Source organism: Oncorhynchus clarkii, chromosome 11 (assembly GCF_045791955.1).
Source record: "Oncorhynchus clarkii lewisi isolate Uvic-CL-2024 chromosome 11, UVic_Ocla_1.0, whole genome shotgun sequence".
Classification (NCBI taxonomy): domain Eukaryota; kingdom Metazoa; phylum Chordata; class Actinopteri; order Salmoniformes; family Salmonidae; genus Oncorhynchus; species Oncorhynchus clarkii.
Window position 1 is genome coordinate 6,040,980 of NC_092157.1, and position 13,527 is coordinate 6,054,506.

General features: G+C 48.0%; 1 protein-coding gene across 1 annotated transcript; it reads right to left on the reverse strand.

Annotated features, from left to right (window-relative positions):
• Positions 1 to 1,556: 1,556 nt before the first annotated feature.
• LOC139420136 (kelch repeat and BTB domain-containing protein 2-like) lies at positions 1,557 to 11,126 on the reverse strand. The gene is made up of 4 exons (XM_071169898.1): positions 10,800 to 11,126; positions 7,254 to 7,419; positions 4,665 to 4,898; positions 1,557 to 3,696 (listed from the first exon to the last, which is right to left on the reverse strand). Exons 1-4 carry the CDS (start codon positions 10,970 to 10,972, stop codon positions 2,368 to 2,370), a joined length of 1,902 nt encoding a protein of 633 aa, XP_071025999.1. The 5' UTR covers positions 10,973 to 11,126; the 3' UTR covers positions 1,557 to 2,367.
• Positions 11,127 to 13,527: the final 2,401 nt, after the last annotated feature.

Genomic DNA, 13,527 nt, shown 5'->3' on the forward strand with positions numbered 1-13,527 from the left:
GTGTTGATGAGAGTACTGAGAGAGAGTGTGAAGCAGGTGGTGTGTTGATGATAGTACTGAGAGAGAGCGTGAAGCAGGTGGTGTGTTGATGAGAGTACTGAGAGAGTGAAGCAGGTGGTGTGTTGATGATAGTACTGAGAGAGAGCGTGAAGCAGGTGGTGTGTTGATGAGAGTACTGAGAGAGAGAAGCAGGTGGTGTGTTGATGAGAGTACTGAGAGAGTGAAGCAGGTGGTGTGTTGATGAGAATACTGAGAGTGAAGCAGGTGGTGTGTTGATGATAGTACTGAGAGAGAGCGTGAAGCAGGTGGTGTGTTGATGAGAGTACTGAGAGAGTGAAGCAGGTGGTGTGTTGATGATAGTACTGAGAGAGTGAAGCAGGTGGTGTGTTGATGATAGTACTGAGAGAGAGAAGCAGGTGGTGTGTTGATGAGAGTACTGAGAGAGTGAAGCAGGTGGTGTGTTGATGATAGTACTGAGAGAGTGAAGCAGGTGGTGTGTTGATGAGAGTACTGAGAGTGCGTGAAGCAGGTGGTGTGTTGATGATAGTACTGAGAGAGTGAAGCAGGTGATATGTTGATGATAGTACTGAGAGAGTGAAGCAGGTGGTGTGTTGATGAGAGTACTGAGAGAGAGCGTGAAGCAGGTGGTGTGTTGATGATAGTACAGAGAGTGTGAAGCAGGTGGTGTGTTGATGAGAGTACTGAGAGAGTGTGAAGCAGGTGGTGTGTTGATGAGAGTACTGAGAGAGAGAAGCAGGTGGTGTGTTGATGATAGTACTGAGAGAGTGAAGCAGGTGGTGTTTTGATGAGAGTACTGAGAGTGAAGCAGGTGGTGTGTTGATGAGAGTACTGAGAGAGAGCGTGAAGCAGGTGGTGTGTTGATGAGAGTACTGAGAGAGAGTGTGAAGCAGGTGGTGTGTTGATGAGAGTACTGAGAGAGTGAAGCAGGTGGTGTGTTGATGAGAGTACTGAGAGAGAGCGTGAAGCAGGTGGTGTGTTGATGATAGTACTGAGAGAGAGAAGCAGGTGGTGTGTTGATGATAGTACTGAGAGAGTGAAGCAGGTGGTGTGTTGATGATAGTACTGAGAGAGTGAAGCAGGTGGTGTGCTGATGAGAGTACTGAGAGAGTGAAGCAGGTGGTGTGTTGATGAGAGTACTGAGAGAGTGAAGCAGGTGGTGTGTTGATGATAGTACTGAGAGAGTGAAGCAGGTGGTGTGTTGATGACAGTACTGAGAGAGTGAAGCAGGTGGTGTGTTGATGAGAGTACTGAGAGATGTGTGTGGTTGCGAAGACCCGCATAAAAAATAAAAAAAACAGAGAGCCGGCATAAATCCTCCAATCACTATGCTGAGACGGAGGTCAGCTAGTGTCGGCGCTGTTCTGTAAACTTCCAGCTGGCTGTGAGGAAGACCTGTGTCCAGAAAGATTGACTAAGCGTCCACAATGGCTCCCTACAAAGGGCACTACTTTTGACCAGAGCCCTATAGGCAAGCTCAACACGCGTACGGTTGCCCTATGGGCCCTGGTCAAAAGTAGTTCACTCTGTAGAGAATAGGGAGCCATTGTGGACGCACGACCTAGGAGACAGGCTAGAGGGGCGGTAAGTGTACCAGGGGAGAGACAGGTGCTTGTGTGGGTGTCTGGGACCAAGAGGTGAAGAGATGACCAGTGACAGGACCTGCAGTCACCACCCAGAACCCTCTCCCACACCTCCCCATTCCCACTGCTCCACCTCAGACCTCCCCCCTGTCCCCTGGATGTTCCAATACCACGTGCATCCCAAAATGGCACCCTAATTCTATATAAAAGCCACTTATTTTGGCAAGAAGCCTATAGAGCTCTCATCAAAAAAGTAGTGTCCTACACACAGGGAATATGGAGTCATTTGGGACACAAGGCAGGTGTCCCTGGGAAAGACACGTGGATTGAAAACAGTGTTGATAAAGAGAGATGGAGATCGGGTGGGGGGTTGGTACAGTTTCCATCATTATTCCAAGGAGACTTTCGCCTGTAAGTGCATCATTACCACCACATATCAGTTGACTTGTGATAAAGTCAGAACTGGCAACAACAACAAAAAATTAAGTTCAAATCCCAGTATTTGGAGGGGAATCGTTTTTTTTCTCGTTTCTCTCCTACATTTTGAATGTCTGACTGTTTAGTACTGTTTGTCTGTCAGCAACAGCCAGTCAAGCAGAACAGCCTTTAAATGCAGCAAGTCTAGTAATTGTCAGATGCCTCTGATCCAGATATCAACACACTTAGTGCCTCAGTACTGTGGTAATCTACTCCTCCAACCCCTCCCCCCCCTCCACAAGCCTTCACGGCCACCCCTCTAACATGGCCAGAGGTAAAAGGTCAAGAGTTATATGTGAGGGAGAGACACCATCTCCCCGTCCACCTGAAACTCCTCGGCCCCGTCGGGGGAGAACAGGTAGGTGGGCGGTTTCCATGGAGACTCCTCCAGACAGGATGGGTACAGCTTCCCCACGGAGCAGTGGAAGTCCTTCCCCAGGTCCCACAGTACCCGCTCAGACACGGGCTGCCTCAGGAACCAGCGGTCCAGCTCCAGGTCGTACTGGTAGATGGCGTACTTGGCGCGCTCGTTCATGTGAGTCTCGCGCATGAAGACGCAGAGAGAACCCGGGAGGACCACAGCCCGCACGCACGGGTCCGAGTAACGCTTGGCAGGGATGTCGGCGGCCAGGCGCCACTCGTTCTTGCTGACGTCGTAGATCTCCACGGTGACGGAGGAGCCGTCGATGGTGCTGGTAGGCATGCGGACACCCGAGTTGCTGACCACGTGGAGCCCGCCGATATAGAAGACGAGGTCACCGAAGGCGGCGGCGGAGGCAAAGCAGCGACTGGTCTTCCTCGTGGCCATCTCTACCCAGGTGTCAGCGCGGGGGAAGTAGCAGTACATGAGGTCGTGGGTCATCACGTAGACACAGCCGCGTGTCGCTACGGACGTGGTCCAGTTCCAGGCGCACGGGAGAGGAGACGTCATGGCCCACTCGTCTTTCTCACAGTCGTAGCGTTCTACTGTGCGTTTATTTAGCTCCCCGCCCACGTTGTCCCCCCCGATGGCGTAGATGTAACCCTCGCAGTAGACCAGAGAGGGCTTGATGCGGGCACACGTCATGGGCGTCCTGGGCAACCAGGTGTTCTGCTGGGCGTCGAACCAGAAGAAGCTGTCCACCGATCGGAACACCGCCTGCATCTTGCTGCCACTCTTCCTGTGGTTGGCGATCGAGTTCTTCAGCGGGATCTGCCCGCCGGCGATGAACACATCGTTGTCGGGGGTGACGAGCGTTCCCACCTTCTGAAGGTCGCCGGGTGGGTTGCTGAGTTTGTAGACCTTCTCAGCCTGCGGGCTGTAACACACTGCCGTGTGGTTGGGGCCCGTCATGACCGGACCCATGTCAGCCGGCGACTCCGACGTAGCCTCCATGAAGATGAGCATCTCCTCCTTGGTCATCCCCAGGCGGGGTTTGAAGAACTTGGGCATGGACTTGTACAGGCCCTGCACTACAACAGACTTGTCATTAGGAGGTAGGCCCTGGAACCAGGCGCGCTGCGTCACCTCAGACAGAGCGTCGATGCGGATCTGGCTGAGCACCGAGGAGAGGTACTGGGACCTGGCCTGCATGTTGTACTCCAGCCACAGCATGGCCGCCTCTCTCACCGTCTCCTCCTGAGAGAAGAAGAGGAGAGAATGTTTATCATCCCATAGGCGGTAATTTGGGGGTATTCCAGAAAGCAGGACTATAAAAGGGATCCTTTAGGATTTTGGCAATGAGACCCTTTATCTAAAGTTAGATGAACTCATACATACCATTTTGCAGAGCAGTTTGAAAGAAGTTGCTAACTAGCTCAATTGCTAACTGGCGTTAGCGCAATGACTGGAAGTCTCTGTATCTGCTAGCATTACGCTAGCATTACGCTAATGATTGTTAGTATTAGCACAATGACTGAAAGTCTCTGTATATGCTAGCATTACGCTAATGATTGTTAGTATTAGCGCAATGACTGAAAGTCTCTGTATATGCTAGCATTACGCTAATGATTGTTAGTATTAGCGCAATGACTGGAAGTCTCTGTATTTGCTAGCATTACGCTAATGATTGTTAGTATTGGCGCAATGACTGAAAGTCTTACGCTAATGATTGTTATATGCTAGCATTACATTACGCTAATGATTGTTAGTATTGGCGCAATGACTGGAAGTCTCTGTATATGCTAGCATTACGCTAATGATTGTTAGTATTGGCGCAATGACTGAAAGTCTCTGTATATGCTAGCATTACGCTAATGATTGTTAGTATTGGCACACCAAACTACCTTTAGCTTTCTTCACACTGGACACAAAGACAAGTTCATCTGACTCTCGGGAACTAGATACAGGCCCTCATTGCCAGAATCTCAAAGTATTCCTTTAAGTTAGCTTATATATGTGGCTAACTCTTGGGTGTTGTTGTCAAGCCAATTATACCATGCCAATTTCAAAATGTTGAAGTTTATTTCAAGCCATTTTTAGACAGATAGCTGGCCAAGTCATTGATCCTGCTTGCTGGAACAGACCCACGCTTTACCGATGATAGTCTGTATAAAATACACATACAGACAAAGTATATATAAAAAATAAAAATAAAAACTAGCCACCTTCTCCACGTTGAGGTTGTCTGAGCTCAGTACGTCGACCAGCAGCTCGTGGGACAGCTGTAGGAAGGCCTCCTGACGGTAGACCACGGGGAACTTGTGTTCCACCATGCGCTTGGCGCTCTGCTTCAGCTCCACACAGGAGAACAGGTCCCCGATGCTCAGCATCCGGACACAGTTGTCTGCGTGGATCTTCTTCACCAGGTAGTCCCTGCACTGCAGTAGCACGTCCTCTACCTGTGTGTGTGTGTGTGTGTGTGTGGGGGGGGGGGGGGGGGGGGGGGGGGGGGGGGGGGGGGGGGGGTTAATACTAACCTTAGTTGAATGAGGTCACTGGATGAGAGCATTTGTTAAAAAATGTTTTTTTTTTTAAATAAAATAAATATTAGAGATGAAAAACTACCAGGACACCAACATTGTGATTATGTTAGTAAGAATAAATCACAATCATTGACCATTATTCCTATACATAATCCTCATTCATTAATGCTCGGAGTCCACTGATCAGAAATCGGACAGTCAGTGATTAAGTCATGAGTAAGGTACTAGGGGCGTAAGGTACTAGGGGCGTAAGGTACTAGGGGCGTAAGGTACTAGGGACCCAACGTTACATCAGTCCGTCATTCAAACGTTTCAGATACAAGTGCCTCGGTCTGCGGACCCCAAACCAATCCGAATGTGGCATGCGTCGGTCGGTCTGCGGACCCCAAACCTATCCGAATGTGGCATGCGTCGGTCTGCGGACCCCAAACCAATCCGAATGTGGCATGCGTCGGTCAGAAAATCAATACAAATTATATGAGTCGCTGGTTCAGCGACTAGAGACTCATCTGGCTATACCTGCTGAACGGGGCTTATAAATAGATATTTCCGTGGATCAGGTTCCCCATATTGTTGGAATAAAAAAGCTCAGTGTATATGATCACGTTTAAATATACAGGGTAAAGTTGATAACGTCATATAGGAGGACAACAAATCACTTGAGGCACACTGGTCAGAGCGAGAGGAGAAGATGACTCCATAATTTAAAAAAATATTTTTCAGATGTGGGTGAAATCAAAGTGGTGTGAGAGACAGTTGAAGTCGGAAGTTTACATCGTTTATTTGGCTACGGATGTTTCACAATGCCTGACATTTAATCCTAGGTCAAATTCCCTGTTTAGGTCCGTTAGGATCACCACTTTATTTGAAAAAAGTGAAATGTCAGAATAATAGTAGAGAGAATGATTTATTAACTTTTTTTTTGCCACAACTTTGGAAGTATGCTTGGGGACATTGTCCATTTGGAAGACCCAAGATTTAACTTCCTGACTGATGTCTTGAGCTGTTGCTTCAATATATCAACATAATTTTCCTGCCTCATGATGCTATCTATATTGTGAAGTGCACCAGTTCCTCCTGCAGCAAAGCACCCCCACAACATGATGCCGCCACCCCCGTGCCTCACGGTTGGGATGGTGGTCTTCAGCTTGCAAGTCTCCCCCTTTTTCCTCCAAACATAACGATGGTCATTATGACCAAAGTTCTATTTCTGTTTCATCGAACCAGAGGATATTTCTCCAAAAAGTACAATCTTTGTCCCCATGTGCAGTTGCAAACCGTAGTCTGGCTTTTTTAATGGCGGTTTTGGAGCAGTGGCTTCTTCCTTGCTGAGTGGCCTTTCAGGTTATGTCGATATAGGACTCGTTTTACTGTGGAAATAGATACTTTTGTATCCGTTTCCTGCAGCATCTTCACAAGGTCCTTTGCTGTTGTTCTGGGATTGATTTGCACTTTTCACACCAAAGTACGTTCATCTCTAGGAGACAGAGATGAGCAGTATGACGGCTGTGTGGTCCCATGGTGTTTATACTTGCGTACTATTGTTTGTACAGAGGAACGTGGTACCGTCAGGCGTTTGGAAATTCCTCCAAAGGATGAACCAGACTTGTGGAGGTCAACAATTTTTTGAGATCTTGGCTGATTTCTTTTGAATTTCCCATGATGTCAAGCAAAGAGGCACTGAGTTTGAAGGTAGGCCTTGAAATCCATCCACAGGTACACCTCCAATTGACTCAAATTATGTCAATTAGCCTATCAGAAGCTTCTAAAGCCATGACATCATTTTCTGGAATTTTCCAAGCTGTTTAATGGCACAGTCAACTTAGTGTATGTTGACTTCTGACCCACTGGAATTGTGACAGTGAATTATAAGTGAAATAATCTGTCTGTAAACAATTATTGGAAAAATTACTTGTGTCATGCACAAAGTAGATGTCCTAACCGACTTGCCAAAACTATAGTTTGTTAACAAGACATTTGTGGAGTGGTTGAAAAACGAGTTAATGACTCCAACCTAAGTGTATGTAAACTTCCGACTTCAACTGTCTGTTCATTGGTCATGTCATAGCTCATTTGTAAACAAAATATGAACATACTTTTAGCAAACACTTAATCTGTAAAAATGTGTTAGTTTTTTTTGTTGTGGTTCTGAAAATCACCAAAACCCACTAAGATGCAAACCCCCCCTAATCTGATAGTGCCTAGTCTCCTTCATGGCTCAGTCCAGGTTCCTACATAGTACACATACTAGAGTCATGTGACGTGTCCTACCTGGAGGAAACATGCCGTCTCATAGAGGGGCTCCACGGTGTTGTCGTTAACAGCCAGGTTGCCTGTATAGGCATATGTGATGATCATCTGCAGGGTGGCTGGGTTCACGTTCCTCAGGTGAACATGACTCTGTTTACTCTCAGACAGACCACTCATAAACATGGCCCTGAAGAGGAGAACAGGACAGAGTTACTCTCAGACAGACCAATAAGGCTCTGGTCAAAAGTAGTGCACAATGTAGGGAATAGAATGCTTTTTGTGCCGCTGCAGTAGACTGTCAATCCCAGCAGCCCCAGTTGAACTCTCTGTCAGACATGAGACTAAAACCAGTGACCAGACGACACCAAAGCATGTTCTCTGGATGTGTCCTCTGCTCTGTGGCTCAATACCCCAGCCAGCCACAGCATCCTCCCCCCTTCCAACACCCACAGCCGTATCCTCTAGAAGCGCCCCCCCCCCCCACCTAGCCGTATCCTCTAGAAGCGTCCCCCCCCCACCTAGCCGTATCCTCTAGAAGCGTCCCCCCCCCACCTAGCCGTATCCTCTAGAAGCGTCCCCCCCCCCACCTAGCCGTATCCTCTAGAAGTGTCCCCCCCCACCTAGCCGTATCCTCTAGAAGCGCCCCCCCCCCCACCTAGCCGTATCCTCTAGAAGCGCCCCCCCCCCCCCACCTAGCCGTATCCTCTAGAAGCCCCCCCCCCCCCCACCTAGCCGTATCCTCTAGAAGCCCCCCCCCCCCACCTAGCCGTATCCTCTAGAAGTGTCCCCCCCCACCTAGCCGTATCCTCTAGAAGTGTCCCCCCCCACACACACAGCCGTATCAAATCAAATGTATTTATATATCCCTTCGTACATCAGCTGATATCTCAAAGTGCTGTACAGAAACCCAGCCTAAAACCCCAAACAGCAAGCAATGCAGGTGTAGAAGCACGGAAATGCAGGTGTATCCTCTAGAAGTGTCCCCCCCCCCCACACAGCCGTATCCTCTAGAAGCGCCCCCCCCCCCACCTAGCCGTATCCTCTAGAAGTGTCCCCCCCCACCTAGCCGTATCCTCTAGAAGTGTCCCCCCCCCACACACACAGCCGTATCAAATCAAATGTATTTATATATCCCATCGTACATCAGCTGATATCTCAAAGTGCTGTACAGAAACCCAGCCTAAAACCCCAAACAGCAAGCAATGCAGGTGTAGAAGCACGGAAATGCAGGTGTATCATCTAGAAGTGTCCCCCCCCCACACAGCCGTATCCTCTAGAAGCCCCCCCCCACAGCCGTAATCTCTAGAAGCCCCCCCCCCCCCCACACAGCCGTATCCTCTAGAAGCCCCCCCACACACAGCCGTATCCTCTAGAAGCCCCCCCCACACACAGCCGTAATCTCTAGAAGCCCCCCCCACACAGCCGTATCCTCTAGAAGCCCCCCCCCACACAGCCGTATCCTCTAGAAGCGTCCCCCCCCACCCCACACAGCCGTATCCTCTAGAAGCGTCCCCCCCCACCTAGCCGTATCCTCTAGAAGTGTCCCCCCCCACCCCACACAGCCGTATCCTCTAGAAGCGTCCCCCCCCACCCCACACAGCCGTATCCTCTAGAAGCGCCCCCCCACCCCACCTAGCCGTATCCTCTAGAAGTGTCCCCCCCCCCCCCCACACACACAGCCGTATCCAGAAGCATTCTCCTCCTACACTCTCCACTTCCTCATTCCCCAGCAGAGCAACTACACTCATTCATACCGTCTGTGTATCCATGCTCTGCCTGTCTCTCCCACTCGCTCTCAATTCTGCTATATCCCAAATGGCACCCTATTCCCTTCAAAGTGCACTACTTTAGCCCAGGGGTGGTTTGTCTACTGCTCACATGCTCTGGATATTACACAACGCTGCAGGCATCCCCCTGCCTGGCGCCCCCCTCCCCCAGCTCTGCGGGTCTCCTCCCCCAGCTCTGTGTGCGTGACAAGGCTTCCCTTTCCCTCTCTGAACCCTAGAGGGGAAATGCTTTGCATGTTGTCACCGCATAACGAGTGGCGTGTGTGGGAACCCGTGTAGAGCTTGGTCCAGGTTGCACCCTATTCCCTATATAGTGCACTACTGTTGACCTGGGCCCATAGGGAGTAGGGTGCCGTTTGGGACACAGCCATAGTCTAATAGGGGTTGCTGTTTACTAAGAAATATATAGAGGTGTGTGTGTGTTACTGTTTGTCCCCGAATGTCCTCACTCTAATTTATTTCACCTTTATTTAACCAGGTCGGCCAGTTGAGAACAAGTTCTCATTTACAAACGGAGACCCGGCCAAGACTAAGCAAAGCAGATAAAGCGAAGCTCGCAGCTCCCTTGGCATCAGTTATTGGTAATGCTCCCAAACAAATGATTTGAACCGGTGGTTCGGGACGTATCCCTGGGTAGGCCAAGGGGCTTCGTTCAGAAGCACAACATTAAGATGACTAAAGTGCTGCAAGTGGAAAGTGGAGTCCCAAATGAAACCCTATTCCCTATATATATATATACAGTGGGGCAAAAAAGGATTTAGTCAGCCACCAATTGTGCAAGTTCTCCCACTTAAAAAGATGAGAGAGAGGCCTGTAATGTTCATCATAGGTACACTTCAACTATGACAGACAAAATGAGGAAAAAAAATCCTGAAAATCACATTGTAGGATTTTTAATTAATTAATTTGCACGTTTGACCTCTGTCATTGCCAACAAAGGGTATATAACAAAGTATTGAGATAAACTTTTGTTATTGACCAAATACTTATTTTCCACCATAATTTGCAAATAAATTCATAAAAAAATCCTACAATGTGAATTTCTGGATTTTTTTTCTCATTTTGTCTGTCATAGTTGAAGTGTACCTATGATAAATTACAGGCCTCTCTCATCTTTTTAAGTGGGAGAACTTGCACAATTGGTGGCTGACTAAATACTTTTTTGCCCCACTGTATATAGTGTACTACTTTTTGACCAGAGACTTAATAGAGAAATAGGGTGCCATTTTGGACACAGTTCAGGAGTGACTTAATGAATGGTTTCCCCCAATAGGCCTGCTGCTGTACTGTACTACCGGTACGGAACGTTCTGCTAAAACAGAACAGGATAGTGACTCACCTGAAATAGGAGCTGTATGAGACAGTACAGTAGACTACGTAGGGGCCCCATAGACCTGTCCTCTGGTCAAAAGTAGTGCACTACATAGGGAACATGGAGTGAACTCACCTGAAATAGGAGCCCCCGTATGAGACAGTACAGTGGACTACGTAGGGGCCCCATAGACCTGTCCTCTGGTCAAAAGTAGTGCACTAAATAGGGAACATGGAGTGAACTCACCTGAAATAGGAGCCCCCGTATGAGACAATACAGTGGACTACGTAAGGGGCCCCATAGACCTGTCGTTCTGGTCAAAAGTAGTGCACTACATAGGGAACATGGAGCGAACTCACCTGAAATAGGAGTCGTATGAGACAGTACAGTGGACTACGTAAGGGGCCCCATAGACCTGTCCTCGGGTCAAAAGTAGTGCACTGCATAGGGAACATGGAGTGAACTCACCTGAAATAGGAGCTGCATGTGGCCAGGACCATCTTGTGACAGGGGAATTCGTTGCCTTCCACCAGCAGCACCACGTCAGTCAGTAACTTCTGTTCGTAAAACAGCTTGAGCTGCTCCAGCAGGGAGACGGCGTAGTCCGTGTTGACTGGCCTACGCTCATTGAGATCCGACATCGTTGCATCACATGAATCGTCCCCCCCCCCCCCCCCCCCCCCCCCCAGTTTCAGTAGTTAAAGCCGGTAAAAGAACCGGGCTCCAAAACCAACCTGGAATGTTTTTGTTTTATTAAAATAAAACTACTAGAGGCCCAGAGAGACCTCGCTGCTTTGTGACATCAGATAGACAGAACAGACGTGTCCCAGGACCAGGTTAAAGTACTTCTGCAGCAAAACAACAACAAAAACAGCAACTCCTCCTGTTTCCCCACTGATGGATGAGAGCAGGCAGGGAGACCAATCAGGTCGGTTTCCTCTCTCAGCAGGGAGACCAATCAGGTTGGTTTCCTCTCTCAGCAGGGAGACCAATCAGGTTGGTTTCCTCTCTCTCAGCAGGGAGACCAATCAGGTTGGTTTCCTCTCTCAGCAGGGAGACCAATCAGGTCGGTTTCCTCTCTCAGCAGGGAGACCAATCAGGTTGGTTTCCTCTCTCAGGTTGGTTTCCTCTCTCAGCAGGGAGACCAATCAGGTTGGTTTCCTCTCTCTCAGCAGGGAGACCAATCAGGTTGGTTTCCTCTCTCAGCAGGGAGACCAATCAGGTCGGTTTCCTCTCTCTCAGCAGGGAGACCAATCAGGCTGGTTTCCTCTCTCAGCAGGGAGACCAATCAGGTAGCATCCTTTCAACTGGGCTCTCTGTCTGTAGGGTGTTGTGGTGGTGTCTAGAACCTCCAGAGTAGATCCGTCAGTTCTGGTGGGTCAGTCTCGGCTGTGTTGTCACTCCTTGCTCTGTATAGCCCAGACAGACAGGTCTCTCCCAGGGCATACAGAGAGACAGACGGGCAGGCACAAGGGACTGGATGGAGGTAGTGGGGATGGTGACACTGCTACATCAGTTCTGGGCTGAAAACACAACAGAATCGGAATCAATCAAACCACTTTCCATCAATCAAGTCAGGTCCAGGATACAGAAACCCTTGTTGTTTATATAGTGCACTACTTTTGACATAGACTCATTCCAGAGATTTGGGTTTATTTTTTTACTATTTTCTACATTGTAGAATAATAGTTAAGACATCAGAACTATGAAATAACCCATACGGAATAATGTAGTATAAAAAATAAAAAGTTAAAAATAAAATCCATTTTATATTTGAGATTCTTCAAAGTAGCCACCCTTCGCCTTGATGACAGCGTTACACTCTTGGCATTCTCTCAACCAGCTTCATGAGTTAGTCACCTGGAATGCATTTCAATTAACAGGTGGGCCTTGTTAAAAGTTCATTTGTGGAATTTCTTTCCTTCTTAATGCTTTTGAGCCAATCAGTTGTGACCAGGGTGTTGGTAAACTGATTTACCACCCCAAGATATCCCCGCACAATGTGTATTTGCGCCCCTACTGGATGGAAACAAGTGTAATGGCTGTGCTCAATGCAATGGCATTTATTAATGTAGATCCTGTCAAACACCCCAAACAGGGAAACAGATGCCAATCAAAGGTGTTATTACGTGCTCCTCTAAGGCAGTTATTTATCTTATTGTGTGGGTAAAACAAAGCGCAAATTAAAAGTACGAGTCTCGGCACATCGTAGCACCATTAGGTGCCTAAACCCGACTTACCCAGTTGCTTCCCACTTCTTGCAAGAAAAACACTCGATTTCGTCTCTACGTTATATTGGCATCGAACGTGTCACCCTCCCGAGGAGAGGGGGTGACATCGACAATTTATTGTTAAAACGAGAGGCTGCCTGGATCTTTAATTTAAAGACCCTTGGTCCCTTCGGTCTTAACGTAGACTTTGACATTCTTGTGATTTTGCTATTATACATTTTTGTAGGCTTATGGAGCCAAATTGTATCTATGATCGTACACTATCCATTTATGTTTTTTTGTACAGTATTTTAATATATGATAATTAACCAATGATATCAGGCCACACCCAGCCATGATTACAGACAACCTGTGTGTCTTTTAACACGATATAAATGAGTCATCCCGCAGTGTTTGCCACCCTGAAGAAGACAGCTTGTCTGTCCAAACGTTGGACATCAAGATTTTTTTGCATCTGAGCTCCTTGAGCGTTCGGCTCCCCTTTATTTTGTTCAAAGTGTTTCAATCCGCTAGCCAGCACCTCGCCTAAAATAGGCGTTTCTTTCACCTCTAGATTAATTTGAAGACACTAAAATATATTTTGATTTGTTTTAACACTTTTTTTTTTTTGGTTACTACGTTATTCCTTATGCATTATTTAATAGTTTTGATGTCTTCATCAGAAAAACCCTTGAATGAGTAGGTGTCCAAAACTTTTGACTGTTTACTGTATATCTTACCACTCACGGCATTTTTTCCCCCAGAGATAAGATACTCTCTCTCCCCCCTCAGCCTATCAGATCAGCCCACATCCCTTCTGCATTGAGAAAAGTGCGCTGTCAACAATCTGGTCTACCCTTGCAGGTTACCTCCCACCATCCATCCTCCTATCCCTCCCTCCGCTTGGAGAGACTCATTGCACTCGCTGACAGCCAGACAGACTGTTACGTGCCCGTCTAGTCTGACACAGGGAGAGCGACACACTG

Coding starts and splice junctions, on each gene's coding strand:
- LOC139420136 (XM_071169898.1), bottom strand. CDS start 10,972: ATGTCGGATCTCAATGAGCGTAGGCCAGTCAACACGGACTACGCCGTC. Junction 7,420..10,799: donor ACATGCAGCTCCTATTTCAG/GTGAGTTCACTC, acceptor TCTCCTCTTCAG/GGCCATGTTTATGAGTGGTC. Junction 3,697..4,664: donor ACAACCTCAACGTGGAGAAG/GTGGCTAGTTTT, acceptor TTCTTCTCTCAG/GAGGAGACGGTGAGAGAGGC.